The 21,822-nt window shown below is 48.1% G+C and overlaps 1 protein-coding gene and 1 long non-coding RNA gene across 3 annotated transcripts in view; both read left to right on the top strand.

The window, feature by feature from the left end:
* Window positions 1–1,515: 1,515 nt before the first annotated feature.
* LOC109550376 (uncharacterized) lies at window positions 1,516–5,894 on the top strand. 2 transcript variants are annotated; one of them, XR_002176865.3, is made up of 3 exons: window positions 1,521–1,717; window positions 4,458–4,577; window positions 5,647–5,894. It is a non-coding gene; the product is annotated as an uncharacterized lncRNA (long non-coding RNA). The 2 variants fall into 2 exon arrangements; XR_012326928.1 differs by lacking the exon at window positions 4,458–4,577 and having other exon boundaries at window positions 1,516–1,717.
* Window positions 5,895–20,974: 15,080 nt separating this feature from the next.
* The window catches only part of CLIC4 (chloride intracellular channel 4), an 86,092-nt gene continuing 85,244 nt past the window's right edge, over window positions 20,975–21,822 (top strand). Inside the window, exon 1 of the mRNA XM_019938462.2 lies at window positions 20,975–21,223. Coding sequence (XP_019794021.1) covers window positions 21,152–21,223 — 72 coding nt within the window. The 5' untranslated portion in view covers window positions 20,975–21,151. The remainder of the gene's footprint in view (window positions 21,224–21,822) is intronic.

Genomic DNA, 21,822 nt, shown 5'->3' with positions numbered 1-21,822 from the left:
CCTCTTCTTCCGATAACAGGACCTGGTTTATTATTTAGGGAACTAGGCTAAAGGTGCTGTTCATTGGTCCCTGCTGCTGGATGCCAGTGGCCCTAGTTCAGCTCCTCCTTCCATTCTCCGGGCAGCCCCAGACCCTTCCAAGGCATTCCTTTTGTTTGTTGTCATTTAAGGAAAAGCCAAAGCTGCTTTCTGTTGCTGGCTTCTCAAGAACTCTAACGGACATACCCACATTACAGATGAGAAGAATGAGGTGTGGAGAGGAAACGTGAATAATAAACGGTAGAACGGGGACTGCAACTCAACCCAGGTGAGTTGTCCTGCCGCCCTGCACAGGCTTTTCCTCCCCACCACAATGGCGGCTCTGCGCAGCCGGGGCCAGAGGAAAGAAGATGGTAGAGAGGAGTGCAAGTGAACAGGCCTGAACCCAGCACTGTGGTTACTGTAGAGGTTTAGGAGTCAGATAGCTCTTTTTTTAAAAAAATTTTTTATTTACTTATTTAGGCTGCAAAGGGTCTTAGTTGCAGCATGTGGGATCTAGTTCCCCCACCAGGGATAGAACCTGGGCCCCCTGCACTGGGAACGCAGAGTCTTACCCACTAGACCACCAGGGAAGGCCCAGGAGTCCGGCAGTTCTGAGTTTAAATACCAGATCTGCCACTTACTAGTTAAGAAGCCTTGAACAAGTCATTTAATTTCCTCAGAACCTACCTTCCCTCAGCTGTAACGTAAAGAGAAAAGAACATTTTAAAGACACAGACCTCCGGGAATACCATTGGTGATTAGAGCACTGGGTGGATTGGAGTCTTCGCACACCTGCCTTGGCTGGGTCCCCTTGTTCAGTGAACAACCTGCATTACTGTACACAACAGCCCTACAGATAGATAACGCCCGCCTTATATGGTTGTTCTAAGGACTAAATGAGATAAAGTCTTCAGCACTGTGCTCAATAAATAGTAGCTAAATATTATGACATCGTCATCACAGGCTCTGTCTGGAAGGTCTCTGGCAGTCAGTGGTGAAACTGCTAGTCCTAGGTTCCTCCCTTCTCCACCGTCCACCCCCAAACCTCATAACCTTTCCTAGATGGCCTGCCTCTCCCTCCAGAGCTCTGCAGGCTTGGCTGGCCTTTCTGGGGAACAAGGTTCTGGCCTCGTCTAGCACACCATGGCTTTCAGGTTGGTGAAGGCCCCAACTATGCCAGGACCAGATGACGAGTGCTTCCTGCTCCAAGGTTCTAAAGGTACCAGCAGAGTGCTCTGCCCTCCAGCCTCCTCCTTCAGCCCTGAGGCAGGTTTAAATCAGAACATATCTTCGGGGCCCCCCTGCAGGAGGCCCAATAGCCCCGACAGCAGCCCAAGCCTCCTCACGCCTCCTCCCTCCTGTCCGGGCAGGCCCAAGCAGCCAGAGGCAGGAACGGCTGGACTCAGGGCCTCTGGGAGAGCCACGTGTGCCAGCCCAGTGCCTGCCAGCTCCCAGGCTGATCTCACAATGGCTCCTTTCACCAGGGGGAGGAGGTGGCCCCTCTGGAGCCCGAGGGGTGATGTCCCAGGCCCCAGGGGCATGGAGGAGGAGGTCAGAAACTCAGGAAGGGGTGGCTAAGGCGGGAGAAGGGAAGGTGCTTAGCCCCTGCCACCACAACCACCTGATGCTGAGGTGACCGCCCCATAACCAGGCCCACAGAGATCGGATTCCCTGGGGCCTGGGGGCGGGGGGACGAGTAAGTGTGGGAGCAGATGGAGGGAAAGAGTTAGTCATGGGGTTCTAGGGGGAGGAAGGGAGGCTGGGCCCTCAGCCCACACTCTCGCTGGCATCTGCAGGCCCATAGCAAAAGGGTGACGTGGTCTTGGTCCCTGAAACAGCCCTTCCAGTAACAGCTGGGGCATCCCAGCCAGGCATCTTTTGCCTCTCCCCCTGGTCTCCATGCCTTCTGCCCCGGCCTGGCACATAGCAGGGGCTCAGGAAATACGTGTGAAATGATCTGAATTGCCATCAGACTGGGCAGGCCCCGGCTGGGTGTTGGTACGGTGGGGATGGGACCCTGACTCTGGCACTACTACCAGGCAGCTCTATGGCCCATTCCCCCCTCTGTGCGAATGCTCTTTCCTCAACTTAAAATGTCTGTCTCCCTTCCATCTAAAATCCTCCTCACCCATCAAGGAGCTCGATGCCCTTAATGTGTGATGTGAGGGCTGCTTTGAAATTGAACAGACTTGAGTCCAAGTCCTGGCTCTTCCATGAGGCACTCGTGTAATATGGGGCAAGTCATAGAACTTCTTTGAGCCTCAGTTTCCTTCAAATGGCAAACGCATAGTGCTTATTACGTGCTGGGCGTTGTTCTAAGTGCTTCACATGTCCTGGCACCTCTAATTTTTTGTCCACCCTCTGAGTGTAGGCACTAGTATTTTTTTTTTAATTTATTTTTATTTTATTTTATTTTTGGCTGCGTTGGGTTTCCATTGCTGTGTGCAGGTCTTTCTCTAGTTGAGGTGAGCGGGGGCTACTCTTTGTTGTGGTGTGTGGGCTTCTCATTGCGGTGGCTTCTCTTGTTGCAGAGCACGGGCTCTAGGCACATGAGCTTTAGTAGTTGTGGCACACAGGCTCAGTAGTTGTGGCACGCGGGCTTAGTTGCTCCGCGGCATGTGGGATCTTCCCGGACCAGGGCTCGAACCCGTGTCCCCTGTACTGGCAGGCGGATTCTTAACCACTGAGCCACCAGGGAAGCCCACTAATATTATCCTCATAATAGATGAGGCAACTGAGGCCCAGAGAGATTAAGTGTTGCCTGAGGCCGTGACTAGGAGACGGAATTTGGAACTCTCACAGCCTGTCTCCAGAACTGTCCTGCCCCTTGCAAAATGGGGACAAAACTAGAACCTTCTTCATAAGGTTGTGAAGTTCAACCTTCATATAATGTGTGTGGAGGATCCAGCAGAGCTGAGCACTGCTGTTCCCACTAGTGTGTTCTGAGCCTGAGAGAGTCCAGTCTTCCCAGAGAACCCTGGACCTCAGGGTCAGGCTGGAGGGAGTGGGGCTGTGGCTGGTCCAGGACATCGTCCACTTGGCTCTGGCTACATTTTAGGGCTTTCTGTGCTTGGCAGAAGGACTCGACTCATAATGCTCATTTGTCCAGATTGTGGTTCAATGGCTTCTGTATTCTCTGCACGCGCTCCCTTGGGCCCAGAAAGGATGGAGGGGGACAACACGGGCTCCAGCCAGGCTAGGAAAAGCTGCTGGGAATTAATAGTTCTGGGGTGGCCAGATGGTCTAGTTTCTAGAAACCCCAGCTCTGGCACTGCCTGGATGTGAGAACTTGACCACATAATAACCGTGGGCCTCAATTTCTTCATCTGTGAAATGGGGACAGTAATGGTACCTACTTGATCCGGTGGTGTGAGGGTAAAAGAAGATGATGTGTTTTGCAGTGTGTGTTGTGGGTACTCAGTGAAAGACAGTTGATTATTAGTCTCATTTTGCTGTTTGCTCAGCCAGGCTGTCTGGGGCTCAGTCCTGGCTCTACCATTTCCTAGCAGTGTGACCTTGAGCAAGTGACTCAACCTCTCTGTGCTCAGTTCCTCTCTTGTGAATCGGGGACAATGACAAGACAATAATAAAACAACTATACGTCTGGCACATTAAGGATGCGCTTGTTTTTATCATTCTCCAGCTATAAGACTTTGGGCAACAACCTGTCCCTCCCCAAGGCTTACACTTGGCTATCAGGGCCATTTCCTAAGAGATTACGGGTTCCAGCCTACCCTACTGAATCACTCACTCTGGGAGAGAGGCCAGATTTCCTTTCTTCAAGGGAGCTGATGTGTCCTTCTTGTTCTTGCTTTGCTCACCACTGTGTCCCCACAGAGCCTGGCCTGGACCTGGCACATGGTGGACCCTCACTACATGTTTACTGAATTTATGTTTTTCTATGAAACAAACACTGACTTAGTGCTTTTTATGTTCCAGGCACTCTTCTGAGGTCTTTACAGATATAAATGCATCCACTCTTTGCAATCTTGGAGGGAAGGACTCTTATTATCCCATTTTTTCACAAATGAGGCAACTGAGGCAGGGAGTTAGTGTACTCGGGATTCACACCCTCTGGCTCCAGATTCAGTTTCCGACCTTCTCTGATCCTGTCCCCTCTGTTCAGGAGCTGAAGTGCACAGATTCTCCCATCCTTGGGGTGAGAGGCGGGGATTGGCCGTGAGATGTGGAGAACTGAGCAATGGGTCCAGGCTCTGGGCGACAGCCTGCCAACACCTGCCACTCTGTCAAGTCAAAAAGCAGCCTGGGAGTAGCTCATATCCTGCTGTTCTTCCGGAGCCCAAGGAGAGAACAGGAAAGGCTGAGAGGCCTGGCTTCGCTGCTGACTCACCAGGAGGTGGGGCAAGCAGCCAGTAGGAAAGGGCGAGGAGTGCATTAAATTCATCCTTCCTTTCTCGGACACTCACTGGAATAAGGCTGTGCCCTGGAGCCAGAGGCCCGAATCCCCCCAACCCAGAGCTGCAGGATGCTCCCAGACCACGGGGGGAGGAAACATGTGTTCGATTAAAACCTGGACATGGCACCCCTCCGGGAAGGTGAGGGTCTCTGCAAGGCCAAATACAGTAATGGCCACCTTGGGCACTGCCCTCTCGCTGACCACAGCTGGAGGCCTGGAGGGTGGAGGGAGGCCTTGGGCAAGAACATAAGGGGAGACTTGAGGCCTGAAAGCAGGAGGAGGGGATGAGAGCAGAGAAATGCAGCTGCAAGAAAGAAGCAACCTGTCTAGAGGCTGAAAGTTCCTAGGATGGAAATGTTTGCTGGACTTTTAAGAAGAAGGATATTTAATATTCAAATTTTATCTTTTACTGGTGGCTCTCCCCATGGTCACCACCAACCTTCCAGACCATCTGCCATACCCCAGCCTCGTGGGGTAAATTGTGAGGGTGGGAAGGATGGAGCCGTGTTCCAGGAGTGGGACTGGGGGTGTGTACAGCACACACGGGACACTAGAGTCATCTGGAGACTGAGAACTCAGTAAATGCAGCCCTGGGAGGCTGGTGAGACAGGCTGCCTATAACCTGCACATCTCCTGGGCTTCTTACCAGGCAGGCCCTGGGGGTTTGAGCCATGTGGTTAAGACTGCAAACTTTAAAGCTAAGTTATGCAGGTTTGATACACTTACTACGTGTGTAAACTTAGGTCCTGTCATACACTCCCTGAGCCTTGGTTTCATCTGTAAAATGGGAATAATAACACAAAGACTAATATTTTTCAGCCCCTACTATGTGCTAGGCACTGATATTAGTATACCTTATGTGGATTACCCTATTTTAATTCTTACTGCAACCCTATGAAACAGGTTCTATTTTCGGATGAGGAAAGTGAGGCATAGGAAGGTTAAGTTTATATAATAAGTAGCAGAGATGTGAAAACCCAGGAGGTCTCACTCCTGAAAATGTACTATTAACTATGACACAGATCACATCTACCTATTAAGGTAGCTGTGTTTAATGGATTTATGCATGTAAATCTCTCGGAACAGTGCCTGGCACATAGTAAGTGCTCAATAAATTAGATGTGAGCTCTTGTGCTGGGATCAGTGAAGATGTGAACACCTGACTCAGTTGGCGTAAACATTAAGGGAATTTGTTATTTCACCAACAGGAAGTCCCTGGGCATTCCTGGCCTCAGGAGTTGAACCTCAGTGGTTCAATGATGGCATAAGGACCTAGAAGCTTTCTGCCTCCTGCACTGCACATTGGCTTCAATCCAAGGGTAGCTACCCTCTTGGTGGCAAGGTGGCTGCCAGCAACACCTGGAGCATCCTGCATCCTCACTCTTCCTGAGCAAGAGAAAGAGGCTGTGTCCCTAAACCAGACAGTAAAGGCCTTCCCTTCAGTCTGATTGGGCAAGCTGTGTCATGTGGTCATCCCTGGTCCAATTACAGCACCAGGACAATGCCAGGAGCTGATTGGATTAGCCGCCTCTGGCTCCACCCATGGAGCTGAAATTGGGGCAAGCTTTCCCAGAATAGGGGGGCTGGCAGGAAGAGGACTCTGTTGGGAAGGTATAAGGGGGATGTGGATGCAACTTTAAATAACTAGTGACCCTAGTTAGCTGAGGACCTGGGGGACCCCTGGGTTACACAAATAATTTCAATACAGTGTGCCCATCCAGTGTCCGGTGGTGCTGGATCCAGAGGAGGAAGAGGTTTATTTGGACTGAGGGTGGAGGTGTGTTTCTGGGAGGATCCCTGGAGGCTTCGCCTCTGAATCCTGAAATGTGAGAAAGATTTCCTCAGCCTGGAAAGCCTGGGAAGAGGGTCAGAGGGTACAGCATGAGCAAAGATCTGTGGGCTTGGGGAAGCTGGGGCTTGTAGGCAGAGTAGCCTGGGGCAGGGAGGTGGAATGTGAGACAGGACCCTCAGGGCACAGAACTCACTCTTCCGCACCTCACCTATAGGCTGAGAGGACCAGAATAACAGCTAACATTACTGAGCACTTGCTGTGTGTGCGTACTTTCTGGGCATTTAATCCTCATGACAGCTCTAGGAGGAAGTACTATTACTATCCCATTTTACAGATGGGGACAATAAGACACAGAGAGATAAGTAATTTGCCTAAGATCACACAGCTGGCCACGGCAGACCTGGGCTTCAAATCCAAGCAGTCTGACCCCAAACCCTGTGCTTTCAACATGCCCTGTACCTTCCTCGCTGGTCACCATCCCAGCAGGAGGAGAGCAGCAGTGGAGAGAGAGACGTTCCAACAGGCCAATGCGTCATTCTGTGAGTCACTGCAGCTGGTGGTGGCTACAGCAGGGGGACCTGCCTCTGGCAGACAAAGGTTCAAGAAGGTTTTGTCTCCAGTGGGCAGGGAGCTGGCCCCCCTCCTGAGGCCTGGGAGACAGGGAGACGGTGGGGGAACTGATGTGAAAGAGGCTCTAGAGCCAGGAGACCTTCTTTCCTAGGACTTGAGTTCTCCAGGTCTCCGTTCTCTCTTTTGAAATAATAATAATTCTCATTATTTCAAATATCATGCCATTAGGAGGAGGCAGGTGGAACTTGGTAAAGAATACAAAGTTTGGGCTTCCCTGGTGGCGCAGTGGTTGAGAGTCCGCCTGCCGATGCGGGGGACACGGGTTCGTGCCCCGGTCCGGGAAGCTCCCACATGCCGTGGAGCGGCTGGGCCGGTGAGCCAGCCATGGCCGCTGAGCCTGCGCATCCGGAGCCTGTGCTCCACAACGGGAGAGGCCACAACAGTAAGAGGCCCGCATACCGCAAAAAAAAAAAAAAAAAGAATACAAAGCTGCTTTTTACCATGCCATTCAAAGGTTAGTTTTTCTTATTAAAGCAGAGATCCTGGGTTGGAAATTTTAGCAGTGATTGCCTTTGCAGCTTAGTTCTTTGTTCTGCTTTTCTTTTCTTTTAGTTTAGTTTTGTTTTTTCCCAACCTTCTCTACAATGAATATATTTTACATTTTAATGATTCTCCCCCAACAAAGAAGAACATTAAAATTCATTTTCAAAATTCCTCTATTGGCTGTATCTACATAAACCTATGCACACGTGCATAGAATATCTTTGGAAGGAAACCCAGGAAAATGATTGTGTGCAGCCTGAGGAAGGGGAAATGAGAGACTGTGGGGGAGGGGCTGCCCTTGGGCTGTAGGCTCCCTGGGCTGCTTGAATTATTATTTATTTATCTTACCATATGCTTGCATAACCTCTCAAAAAAATTTTGTGATTTTTTTTTTTCAATCAAGAAGAATAACCAGACCCAAGCCCCAAACTCCCACTGGGTCCCATGGTTGCCATACTTGGGATCCATCTCTGGGCTCCCCCCTCCACTTCTCTGTTCTGGTTCTTTAAGAGACATCCCTTTGGGAGAGACCCTGGGTCAGACTGGAAGGCTGACTTGCCTTGTCTCCCAGCCAAGTGGCTGATTCCTCTGAAGTGGGTGCCAGACAGCTTGGGGAGCAGAACTGCAAAGATGCCCCACCCCCCTGCCTGCCCCACTTTGCACTCATTCCCCCTCAAAGTGTTTGAATTCATGAGGTTTCTTCCCCCTCTCAAACCTGGAGCTCCTCACTGAAACCGCCACACCATGGAGAAAGGGCACATTTCTTAGGGCAGTACAAGGCCCTCCCTGAATGACCCTACCCTCTGTCCAGCTTCATCCTCTCCACTCCCTGATCTCAGACTGATGGCTGGTGCCAAAAGGGCACCTTCTCTCACTTCAGGCCCATGCACAGGCTGTTCCCTCCACCTGAACAGTCCTTCTCCCCCATCTGCACAGCTAATAGCTACCATCTTGCAAACCTCATCTTAGATGGGACCTCTTCCAGGAAGCCCTCCTTGATCCATCCTGTCAGGGGTGGGCCCTCTTCCACACTGGGATTCTTTAGTGCAGAATTCTAGCTGTACCACTTTTACACTGACTGTGTAACTCAGGGCTAATGACCTAACCTCTCTGGGCCTCAGTTTCCTCATTTGTAAAATAGCACTTAGCTCAGAGTTGTTGTAAAGATTATACGGCTTAATACAGATAAAATGTTCAAAATAGTGCCTGGTACATAGTAAACTCTGAATAACTCTTAGTTCTTATCACACGATATTTGGAATGGCTTGTTTATCTGTCACCTCCACTAGGCTATTATGAGCTTCACGACTGTGGCTGGGTCATGTCCTAATGTTCTCTCAGGGTCTGGTACATATTAAAACATTCTTGTTAAATAAATGAAATAATCCATTCGGATTAATAAACATTTCTTGAGCACTTGCAAATCATGTACAGTACCTAACACTCCTTATCAGACGCTGGGCTACTAAGTACCTTCTATGCAATATTTCATTTGATCATTGTCACAGGGGTTTAAGTTAGGCACTTGCAGTATTCCCATTTCATAGATGGGTAAACATTCTGTCCCCTTAACCTGTTTCATTTTTTTATCATAGCACATCACCTCCTGACATATTACGTGTTTATTCACCTGTTTGTGAGGAGCCTGCCTTCCCCCTAGAATGACAGTTCTGTGAGATCAGAGACTCTATTTTGTGTTCTATTTTGCGGTGTTCACAGGGCCCTAGCAGTGTCTGGCGCAGAGCAGATGCTCAGTTTATGTCTGTGTTAAACACTCTTCCCTCTTGAAAAAGCTTTCTTGACTGTCCTCCACCCCAGACTAAGATAGATGCCCCCACTCTGTGCTTTCATAACACCTGGAAATTATGTGTACTTCCCCTAACCCAGCAGTTATCAGGCTTTACTGATATTTCTTCTTAAATTTGTGGTTTTCTTGGCCAGCTGCAGACTCTGGGAGGGCAGGACCTGTGGTTAATAATAACAATAACAACGAACATTTGTTGAGTATTTAGCATGGGCCAGCTCTTTCCATGAGGTATCTATCCCATTCAGTAGTTTCAAGGAGCCTATGAGGTAGCACGTTGTCCTCATTTTACAGAGGAGGAAAACTGAGGCTCCCAGAGGTGAAGAGACTTACTGCAGGTGAAGTGGCTAGTGAGTCACATGCTAGCAGTGCCTGGCTCAGGCACTACGAATTTAGCACTGGGCTCCTTAACCACAAACTGCCTCTTCAGAAAAGACAACAGTCATTTATGCCACAAACTGAATGGGGAGCACTTGACAAATGTCTTTTGAATGTCTGACTAGCAGGAAACAAAAAGGTGGTTCCCAGTTCCGGTTCTGCTGATTCCTGGCCCACTCAAGACAATAGGGGGTGGGGTGCTGGACCAGTCTCTGCGGAGAGAGGAGTCATGAGGGGCTTTTTGGAAAGGGCATAACGGTGCTTCTTCCCCCTCACTCTACAGCTCAGGTCCCAGAGGCTCCAAATTCCTGGAAAGGCCAGTGGGTGAGCCGACCGCCCAGCCCCTACAGCCAGAGTCGGGGTGGCCCCAGTGGTGATGATCTAAGAGGCTGGTGTGTCTTCCTGGCTATTAACAAAAGGGAAACCAACCAACCCACAAAAAAGTCTTTCGGAAGAGAGAAGTCATAGAATGAGTTCTGCCAGTTCAGTCACTCCAAGATGAGGGGAAAAAATTCCCTGGATTTCAGTTAGGGACCCAGCTTTTCCTCCCTCTGGACTACTATGATGTTTATTTTAATTTAAAATAATTTCAAACCAACAGAAAAGTTGCACGAATAATACAAAAGCTATTAAATATCTTTCACCTGGAATCATAAATTTTTTACATTTTGCCATGTTTATTTTTCTCTATATACATAGACAGAGATAGATAGATGATAGATATTAGATATAGGTAGGTAGGTAGGTAGATAGATAGATAGATAGATAGATAGATAGATAGATAGACACATATAATTCTAGGATACATACTCTGGTTTCTGAACCATTTGAGAGTAGATTGCAGACATCACATCCCTGTACCCATTAACACTTCAGTACGTATTTCCAAAAAACAAGGATATTCTCTGACATAGCCACAGTACGACAATGAAATTCAAGAAATTTAACATTGATATGATACTTTAATTACTATCCATGTTGCAATCCTGTCAATTGACACAGTACTGCTCTTTATGGTATTCTTTTCACTCTAGTACGAGCTCCAGGCCAGGTTGTGTGCTGCACTTGGCTGTCACATCTTTTTACTCTCCTCTAATCTGGAACAGCACCCTGCCTTTCTTTGCCTTCGTGACATTGAAATCTTGAAGAATACAGAGCAGTTATTTTATAGACTGTTGCTCGATTTGGGTGTATCTGATGTCTACTCACGATTAGATTCGGGTTATGCATTCTCAGCTGGTATATTACCAAAGTGATACTGTGTGTTTGTCAGGATATCACTTCCCCGAAGCCCCCAATGTCTCTGCCTGGAGAGGGTACTCATTTTGATCACCCCATTAAGAGGTGGTCTGGTTTCTCCACCTTATAATTTACAATTTCCCCCCTTGCCAGGAAAAAGCAAGGGGAGACTTTAAGGTCATGTAAATATCCTGTTCCTGCTGTTTCTTGTAGTGTTTATTTCTGCTCTGCAGGAAGAGGTGCCTAGTCCCCTTTCACCTTCTTGTCCCAGTCATCTTCCTCACTGTGGAACTGGGATGTGGCCTCTCCTAGCATACTATATCAGCATTATGTGGGGCTTGGACATGTTTACCCCACTTGGGAGCCCTGTTGGTTGAATCCAGGGACTCTGGTCTCTGCCTTGACAGGGTAGATCCAGCTGAAGGGTATGGGCATGTTCCGGGGAAGAAAGGACTCCCTTTAGAGCCTCACTCGAAAACGAAGAGGCGAACCTAATGGGAAAGAAAATAAGTGTTGGGCTCAACCTTCAGGACCCTGGCCATGTCTATGATCAGCTCAGGAAAGGCTGTTGGCCTTCTGTTAGGGACTGTCCCCTGTGTGTACACAAACACTGGCGGTCCTGGTCCAAATACGGACACTGCGATAGGAAGCGCAGCACTATTTGAAGAGATTAGCAGCTGTTTTATATGGGAGACAAACAAATCAACCAACCAAGCCTGCACCTCCAAGGATCACCAACAAGTGAGGGAACTGCACCACGGGGCATGGGATGCAGCTGGGAAAACACAGACCCGCTGCATTTCCTGTTCCCCTGCTTGCGGGTCTCCTCTGGCTGCTGAGATTCAGCACAGCTCCAGAGCTGGGGATGTGTTTATTCTTTTGAAGCGTGAAGGACACTTCTCAGCTTTGAAAAAATACACTTGCCTGCTTGAATTTCAAATAGTTTAACGCCCCCCTCTGCTACCTAGCTGTGATCTAAAGAACCGACTGTTCAGGCCTCAAAGTACCAAAGTACCACCCTAATAAATGAGCTGTGGCTACCCAAGGAGGGAGAAGAAATGTCCTTATTCAAATCAAATTTTATGGCTGGAAAGGATTGTCAATTTTTGGTCTGATGTTGCAGGGAAGCAGCTGGGTGGTGGAGACCCACCCCTGACATTCTCCTGGGGCGACAGCTGGCTGTCCCTGCACCTTTAGGCAGTAGGAAATGGGCACCTTATCTGAGTCAAGGTCACCATATCTAGCGGTGAGAGCTATTTCTCTATGTTGAAGGTCGTGTCCGTGGTCTTAGGTCAAGGGGCAAAGGGCAGAGCAGGTACATGGGGGAAGACTGCTGAACGCAGGGCACTGCCCACAGGGTGTCTGTGGGCGATGGGAGGCGGCAGTGTAATAAAGTGCACTGTCTGGAGTCAGAATAGACTTGGATTCAAATCCCAGCTCTGCCTCTTACTTACCAGCTATTTGACTTGGGCGAGTGATTGAATTTCTCTAAGCCTCAGTTTCCTCCCCTGGAAAATGGGGTTCAATAATAATACTGGACTTGGGTTGTAGGTATTAAATGAGATTGTATATGCAGGCACATATTAAGTGTAAACTCTAATAATAATAATAGTGACGATGATGGTGGTCATTATTATTATTTCTGAGCCTCCAGGCTATGTTAGGCTTGGCTAGGAGGTTGGAGCTGGGGTGGAGGTAGGAGTGGGGATGTGGGCTGAGGGAGCAGTGAGTGGCACTGAACTGAGGCCACCAGGCACAGAATGCCATCATCCTGGTGGCCAGCTCCACTAGTTCCTACCACCATCAGCAGCTCCATTCTCAGCAACCTTAAACATCATTTTAAGTGACTGTGTATTATTCCATTATATAGATGAACTATAGTTTTTTTTGTTTTGTTTTTGTTTTTGCTGTACGGGGGCCTCTCACTGTTGTGGCCTCTCCCGTTGCAGAGCACAGGCTCCGGACGTGCAGGCTCAGCGGCCACGGCTCACTGGCCCAGCCGCTCCGCGGCATGTGGGATCCTCCCGGACCGGGGCACGAACCCGTGTCCCCTGCATCGGCAGGCGAACTCTCAACCACTGTGCCACCAGGGAAGCCCTGTAGTTTTTTTTTTTAACTATGTTTTATTTTAGTAATTTTTAACAGTTGCTGAATATTCCAATGATTTGTTGGATCGTATTTTGACAGGGAAGCAAAGTGGCGTATTAGAATCTGAACAGGCTTTGAAGATAGAGATTTTCAACTGTTTAGTCAACATTTTTTGAGCATCAGCTTTGGGCCAGGCCCTGTGTATGTGCTGGTCATACAAGGGTAAAGCAGATAGATATGGATCTGTCCTCACAAGCTTAGGGTCTAGAGGGGGTGACAAGCATACAAGTGCACCTGAATTTAAACCCTGGCTGTGTGATCTTAAACAAGTCTCGTGTCTTCCCTGAGCCATAGCTTCCTCCTATATGGAGGCTCAGTGTAGAGTGTTATAAGCACAGTGTTCCACCTACAAACATTAGTTCTCTCTTTTAATTATTAGTGGTTTTATATAGATATAGATATGCATACATATAAATATTTATATATGCATATCTATATATGTATGTATATAACATCTATATTTTATATATATAATATATATACATATCTATGTTATATATACAACAATAGAAACATAATTATTAATATATAAATTTTTTTTGCCCTTATGGGTAATATAGCCATGGATAGCCTCCAAAAATATCAACTTTTTCTTCTGGGGAGGGGTTATTTATCATCATGGAATAATTTCTTTATCCAGCTAAAGAAGTTTTTCTTGTTTTTGGCTGCACCCTGTGGCTTATGAGATCTTAGTTCCCCGACCAGGGATTGAACCCAGGCCCCAGCAGTGAAAGCACAGAGTCCTAACCACTGGACTGCCAGGGAATTCCCTAAAGAAGTTTTTCTAAACCCTCTGTTACTCTTCAGTGTTCACTAGACAAAGAAACGGACAAGAGCCACTGAACTGGTAGGAGGTCTCAGCAAACAAGTCAGACCTTTTATTTCTCATCTGCCTATTTAGTGTTCCTCCAACACCCCAAGGAAATTCTTGCCTCAGTGCCTTTGCACTTGCTGTTCTCTCTGCCTAAAGCACTGTTTGCCTAGATATTGCCTTCCCTTCCTTCAGCTATTTACTTAAATGTCATCTTATCAGAGAAGCTGTTCCTACCCCTGACGCACAGCACCTCTCTCCATCCTCTTCCTCTGATTTATTCTTCTTCACAACTCTTATTACCTCCTGACATAGGCATATCGGCCTGGGTGTTGGTTTGTTATCTGTCTTCCTAAATAGAATGTAATGTTTGTGAAAGCCAAGATGTTGTCTGTCCTGGGCCTGGAACAATGCCTGGCATATAGGAGGCCCTCAATAAAAATTTGTACCATGAGTAAATAAAGAGATCAAATGTGACTACTACAATGCTTACAGTGTATGCTAGTGTCTGGAAACAGTAAAGAGCTGTTCAAATGGAAGGGAGAATAAAAATAATTGGAAACTTAATACAGTACCTTATTTGGGTGGTAGGCCACTGAAGATCTTGGCTGGTGTGTATGTGAGTGGGGACTGGGGTTGGGGAGGCAGTATTTCCTCTCTGCCAAGCTGGAGTGAGAGGCTAATGGCCTTCATAGGGATCCAATCCAATTAAGGCCCTGGCTCCAAGTCAACTCGGGTTCCCTTCCTGGCTGCAGCAGCTTCCAAGTGACAAAATGAAACCTGTAACTTTCCCAAGACAAGACAGTCTCCAGGCGAGCAGGGCAGAAAGGGGCTCAGGGTAGGGTTTCTGCTCCCAGGGGAATAGCTCTGCATTGCACCCACATGGTTCTAATATTGTATGTGTGTGTGTGTGTCTGCCAGGCACAAAAGCTTGTCACCATCCTCAAAACCAGTGCTCACAGAAAAACAGCTGGATGCAGTGCAAAGGCATCAGAGGCAAAGCAAGGGGACGTGGGTTCTCAGTTCTGCTCCCACCCAGCTGTGTGACAGGGCAGGAAACCAAGAAGGTACGGAGGGTGAGCCCTGCCCCGAGTCACATACCTCCCTACTGCAGAGCTGGAAAGGTGACTGTCCACAAGTTTAGGCTTATTTGCACTCACTCAGAATGGTCTTTCAACTGTTGTTTTTTTTCCTTTTTTTTTTTTTTTGTGGTATGCGGGCCTCTCACTGTTGTGGCCTCTCCCGTTGCAGAGCACAGGCTCCGGACGCGCAGGCTCAGTGGCCAGGGCTCACGGGCCCAGCTGCTCCGTGGTATGTGGGATCTTCTGGACCGGGGCACGAACCTGTGTCCCCTGCATCGGCAGGCAGACTCTCAACCACTGCGCCACCAGGGAAGCCCTTTTTTTTCCTTTTTTAAGCTAATTTTTGGGAGAGGTAATACATACCCAAACGACAAAATTTTAAATTTATGTAAAAAACAGTATATACTAAACAAATCTACACCTCTGTCCTCAGTGACCTAGTTTTCCTTTCTGGGGATAAACACTTGTGCCCAATTCCTTGTGTATCCTCCCAGAGAGAAATGCACATGTGATATATAGTTATGAAAAGATGAGTATGGTATGAGAATGTGATATACAGGCATGCAAAGATGATATATAAGGATCACATTAAATTTTTGACTAATATATCGATAGAAAGACCTAGTGTCACAATGATTTTGAGTCTTCCTATCCAAGAATAGATTATGCTTCTCCATTTATCTAAGCATTTTCAAGGTTTTTTTGGTGAATATATATATCGTCTCACATATATATGTTTCTCAAAAGCATTAACATTTTTTTGAATAGAACTTCACATATTATTGAGATGATTTCCTATTTCCCAGATAGTTTTATGTTTTTGGTTGCTTTAATAATTGGGACATTTTCTTCCAAATTTCTAACTAGTGGGGCTTTGAATATAGGAAGGCACTGCTTTCTAAAAAAATATTAACTTGATACCTTATCACGTTCATGAGGTTGTTTATTGTTGGTAATAGATCTCCAGTTGTTTTTCTTTGGAACTAACGTTGAAGACAGTCAGCCCAGTAGATCCTGCACCCATGGATGCTTCGTTAATAAACTCTTTTTGATGTGAATGGTGACTCTCACATCTGTGTAAACTTTCCCTTCTCTCCCTGACTCAACATAAGCCTCTGTTATAGACATTAGTCCCACACTTGACAGAAGAAACTGAGGTCTGGCAAGGTGAAATGATTTGCCTTAGCTGGTGAGTGGCAGGGTTGGAATTTGAACTGAGGTCTGTTATGTAAAATTTTCGATCTTAGGATGGCAAAACAAAAGAGAGAAGGGGTTAGAGAGGGGTTTGTGCAGAAGCAGCAGAAGGTGACATATTTTGAATGCCTACCCTGTGCCAAAAACTTTACGTACCATCTTTCTGAATGCTCCTAAGAACTCTTGCAGGCCAGTATTATGAGCAGATGGCTGGCCAGGACCTGGGCACAAGGACAAAGAGATCTGGGTTTGATTATTGGCTCTGCTGCTTTTCCAGCTGTGTAACCCTAGGCACACTGCTTGAGTCTCTGAGCCTCAGCCTCTCTGCTGTATCCTTGTTACAAATGGTACCTGAATGGTCCTCCTTTCAATAAAGGTCTGTGTAGTAGAGCCTGTGGCTGGGAAGAGCACCTCAGTCCTTGGACCCACACGCTGGAGCTCCATTTCTAGAACCTAGAAAAGCTGAACTGAAATGTGTCTCCAGCTCCTATGTTTGTCGAGTGACTTTGCTTCCTCCAGGGGAGTCCATATCTACAGGGAGGCTGGAAAGTTGGTGCTTCTGTGGACAAAGCATTCAGGTTAAACTTTAGCCAAAATGATGGCTAAGTCACAATTAGCAGGATTTTATAGGACCTAATTCATATCATTGGGACACATTTGAAGTTCAAAGCTGCATTGGAATTTTCCATAGCTGGGTTGACTGACATCACTAGAGATTAATTAAGCACCTATTATAGGCGCAGTGAGAGAAACAATGATGTGAAACTTAGGACATGGGAAGTTAAAAGGCAATGTTTAAATTTTATTTATTCTTTCACTCAATCTTATCAAGATTATTATTTTATTATGCCCCAGGCACTGAGTTAGGCATAGGAGAGCATAAATAATGACTATAGGCATACATGATCTTATCATACTTTATTGTGCTTTGCAGATATTGCATTTGTTACAAACTGAAGGGTTTTGGCAACCCTGCATAGAGCAAGTCTATTGGCACCATTTCCCAACACCATTATTTTAATTTATTTAATTTATGTATTTTTAAAATGTATCTCACACCTATAATGTGCCAAGTACTCTGTTAGATCCTTTACATGTATTATCTCACTTAATCCTTACAATTACCCTGTGAAATTAGTATTATTATCATCCCTATCTCATAAATAAAGAAACTCAGGCTTAGAGACTAATTTGCTATTTTTCCCATTGTCACTTAGCTAGCAAAGAAAAAGTATTTGAGACCCAGGTCTAGTGTACCAACAGCATTATTTTTTATTTTTAACTAATTAATTTTTAATTTATTTTAAAAATTAAAAAATTTAATTTTTAATTAAAAATTTGTTTTAACTTTTTATTTTCTATTGGAGTATAGGAGATTAACAATGTTGTGATAGTTTCAGGTGCACAGCAAAGTGCACTCAGCCCTACATATACATGTATCCATTCTCCCCCAAACTCCCCCCCACCCGGGCTGCCAGATAATATTGAGCAGAGTTCCCTGTAGGGAACCAGTAGGTCCTTGTTGGTTATCCATTTAAAATATAGCAGTGTGTACATCCTAAACTCCCTATCCCTTTCCCCCACCCTTCCCCCCACCCCCATAACCATAACCATAAGTTTGTTCTCTAAGTCTGTGACCCTGTTTCTGGTTTGTAAATAAGTTCATTTGTATCATTTCCTTTTAGATTCCACATATAAGGGGTGTCATACAATATTTCTCTTTCTCTGTCTGACTTACTTCACTCAGTATGACAATCTCTAGATCCATCCATGTTGCTGCAAATGGCATTATTTCATTTTTTTAATGGCTGAGTAATGTTCCGTTGTATATATGTACCACATCTTCTTTATCCACTTCTCTGTTGATGGACATTTAGGTTGCTTTCATGTCTTGGCTATTGTAAACAGTGCTGCATTGAACACTGGGGTGCATGTATCCTTTTGGACCATGCTTTTCTCTGGATATATGCCCAGGAGTGGGATTGCAGGGTCATATGGTAGCTCTATTTTTAGTTTTTTGAGGAACTCATACTGTTCTCCATAGTGGCTGCACCAATTTACATTCCCACCAACAGTGTAGGAGGGTTCCCTTCTCTCCACACCCTCTCCCGCATTTATTGTTTGTGGATTTTTTGATGATAGCCATTTTGACTGGAGTGAGATGATATCTCATTGTAGTTTTGATTTGCATTTCTCTAATAATTAGTGATGTTGGACATCTTTTCATGTGCCTCTTGGCCATCTGTATGTCTTCTTTGGAGAAATGTCTATTTAGGCCTTCTGCCCATTTTTTTTTTTTTTTTTTTTTTCGATACGCGGGCTTCTCACTGTTGTGGCCTCTCCCGTTGCGGAGCACAGGCTCCGGACGCGCAGGCTCAGCGGCCATGGCTCACGGGCCCAGCCGCTCCGTGGCATGTGGGATCTTCCCGAACTGGGGCACGAACCCGTGTCCCCTGCACCGGCAGGCGGACTCTCAACCACTGCGCCACCAGGGAAGCCCCTTCTGCCCATTTTTTGATTGGGTTGTTTGTTTTGATGATATTAAGTCTCATGAACTGTTTGTAGATTTTGGAGACTAATCCCTTGTTGATTGTGTCATTTGCAAATATTTTAACTTTTTTTGGCTGTGCCGCGCGGCTTGCAGGATCTTAGTTCCCCATCCAGGGATCAAACCTGCACCCTCGGCAGTGAAAGCACAGAGTCCTAACCACTGGAACGCTGGGAATTCCTTAACAGCATTATTTATTTATTTAAAGAGCTTTTTTTAAACATAAATTTATTTTATGTTGCGTTGGGTCTTCATTGCTGCGTGCGGGCTTTCTCTAGTTGAGGCGAGTGGGGGCTATTCTTTGTTGCGGTGCATGGGCTTATCACTGCGGTGGCTTTTCTTGTTGCAGAGCACGGGCTCTAGGCGTGCGGGCTTCAGTAGTTGTGGCACGCGGGCTCTAGAGCACAGGCTCAGTAGTTGTGGCGCACGGACTCAGTTGCTCTGTGGCATGTGGGATCTTCCCAGCCAAGGGATCGAACCTGTGTCCCTGTGTCCCTTGCATTGGCAGGCAGATTCTTAAACACTGCGCCACCAGGGAAGCCCCAAAAGCATTATTTTTAGATTAAGGTATGTACATTATTTTTTCAGGCATAATGCTATTGCACACTTAATACACTACAGTATAGAGCAAACATAACTTTTATATGCCCAGGGAAACCAAAAAATCTGTGTGACTTGCTTTATTAAGATATTCACTTTAGGGCTTCCCTGACAGCCTCCTGGCATTTACTTCTTTCCAACAAACAAGCTGGTCTTGGAGGCACTTGAATATGATGCCATCCTAGCCTACAGGGGTGGACAGGGACAGTACAAGGCCCAGTGCAGTGATAACAGCTACCACTGACTGAGCAGGATGTGTGGTAAGGCATGGACCAGTAACAGTCCCACCCCCCATCTAGAGAATGAAACTGAGGCTTAGGGATTTCAGGATCTTGCAGTTTCAGGACTTAGTCTGACTCCAGATCATGTGCTCTGGGGTAGGATGCTTCTTTAACAGAGTCCCTGCAAGAATATTTGAGCAACTTGCTACAGACTGGGAGAGGGAGAAACTGCAGGTTTCACTGTATTTTCACGCATACCTTCAGTTTGTTCAAACATTCTGACATGTGCTATGCACTGAGGATGTGGAAAGACAAACCTAGGGCTGGCCCTCTCAGGACTCAGCCTTCAACTTAAACTGAAAGGTGAGGAGAGGCTGAGTCATGTATTCCCGAAAGTCAGAAGAGGGGACAAGTAACTGTTTCCAGAGGGGGTGACATTTGCCCCAGGCATTCAACAGTAGCAAACCCAGACCCGGTTCCTGGCTCAAAGTATCACAGCCCCTGTCCTCAGCGGCTTCAAACCCCAGTACAGTTTTTCCAGTTTGAGGACCACCTACATCAAAAACGTCCTGGTGCTATCTTTAGCAAACAGTAGACTCTGTTGTTAATCAGCCAAACGTATTCATTGACTAAGATTGAAAGTGTAGGTAGATTTAGAGCAACAGTACCAAGTAACAGTGAAAAAAAAAAAAAAGTCCAGGTGCTTGTTAAAATGTGAATTTCTTCCTTCCCCACCGGAGGAGAATCAGAGAATTGGGTAAAACAGGTCTGGCAAACCACACTCAGGTTTGCCAGGTGAATGGGGAAAGAAATCACGCCAGGAAAGGGGAACTGTATCGACAACGGCTTGGGAGTTCGTTGTAGCCTTCAGGCACTGGGGTCGCCGTTCAAGACTGTAGGCTCTCAGAGGAGAGGGATCGCGTCCGTGCTGTTTATCACCGTGGGCTCGGAACACTGTAGGTCCTCATAAATATTTGTGAATACGCTGGCTCCCAAGGCAGAAGTGACGGGAGAGTCAAACGGGAAAATGAAGAAGTCAGAGGAGGGAAAAAACGGTGTTTCTAAGGGGATGAAAACTTTCCCAAAAGGGAAAAGGGAGCTCCGCCTAACACAGGGCGTTGGGGAGGCGACTAATGCGGGCAAGGGCGATGAGTCCTGGGGGCTGCAGCGGGGTAGAAGACGGGAGGCGCCTTCTTGCCTCTCCAGGCGACGGAAAGCTGAGGTCACCTGGCACAGCGCCAGCAGCAGCTGCGAGGACGCGCCCGCGCTTCGGCGGGAGGCGGTGTCAGGCGCTGGTCCCCGGGGGACTTTCCCTTCCGTCTCCTCTGGAGGCGAGGCTTAGAGTTCCGCCCACCGCCCGCCCAAGCCTTGGCATCTTTCGGTCCCCACCAAGGCCACTCCCCCGAGCCTAGGTCAAGCCGCTATAGCTGCCTCGAGGAGCCAGAGCGGTCCGTCCACCTCCCTCACCCGAGACCACGCCCCCGAGCCCGGGCTGTCCTCTCTCCTCACGGAGTCCCGAGACGCCGAGCTTTGGCCCCGCCCCCAACGGGGCCCCGCCCCCGCTACTCCGCCCAGCGACTTGAAAAGGCTGGGGCTGCGGCTCACTTAAGAGTCGCGCGCTGGGCGTGGGGCGGTGCTGAGGAATAGATCCTGAGGCGCCGAGGCTGAGGCGAGTTAGACGCCGGGAGTGTCCAGGGAGGCGCTGCGCGACAGGAGTCCGTAGCTAGAGCAGCCCCGGAGCAGAAGCAGCCGCCGCCGACCGCGGAGTCCAGCCGAACCGGCCATGGCGTTGTCGATGCCGCTGAACGGGTTGAAGGAGGAGGACAAAGAACCCATCATCGAGCTCTTCGTCAAGGTGAGCGCTCGCCTCCGTCCCACCCCTCCGAGCCCCCGGCGCTCGCCCGGCCGCGGGGGGCGGCGTCCCTGGGCGCTCCTTAGCCGCAGCGCCCCCGCGCGGCGCCCCGCGCCCGGGCCGAGGGGGAGCGCCGCTCCCGCGCCCCCGGGCCATTGTCTTCGGCCGCCCGCGCCTTCCAGCCGCCGAGGCCCGTCTAGGGAGCCGGGTTGGGACCGGGACCCCAGAAAGACAGCACTGCTGGACGAGGGGGGGCACCGCCTCCCGCCGCGCTGGCCTCGGCGGACGCCGCACCGTCGTCCCGCGTCCGGGTGGGACGAGCTGCCCCCCTCCCGCCGGGTGCCCCGGAAGCCGCCAACCCGTGGGACCCGTGCACGGCCGTGTCCTGTCACCCCCTCTCCCCCGCCACCGCCCGGACGCCCGACCTCACCTCACCCCACCCCAGCCCTCGGCTCTCCCAAGTTCACCCCCAGCCCGAGAGGCGAAGCCTCGAGCCCGTCGTGAGCTGATGAGCTGAACTTCTTTGAACGCTTTCTGAGCGTTTCGCTCTCGGCTGGTAGGAAACTGTAACTTTAATTTTCGATTCCATCTGAAACAATTTT

The sequence above is a fragment of the Tursiops truncatus genome, chromosome 1, assembly GCF_011762595.2.
Source record: "Tursiops truncatus isolate mTurTru1 chromosome 1, mTurTru1.mat.Y, whole genome shotgun sequence".
NCBI classification, from domain to species: Eukaryota; Metazoa; Chordata; class Mammalia; order Artiodactyla; family Delphinidae; genus Tursiops; species Tursiops truncatus.
Note: the sequence above shows the minus strand (reverse complement) of the source record. Positions and strands in the feature narration are given on the sequence as shown.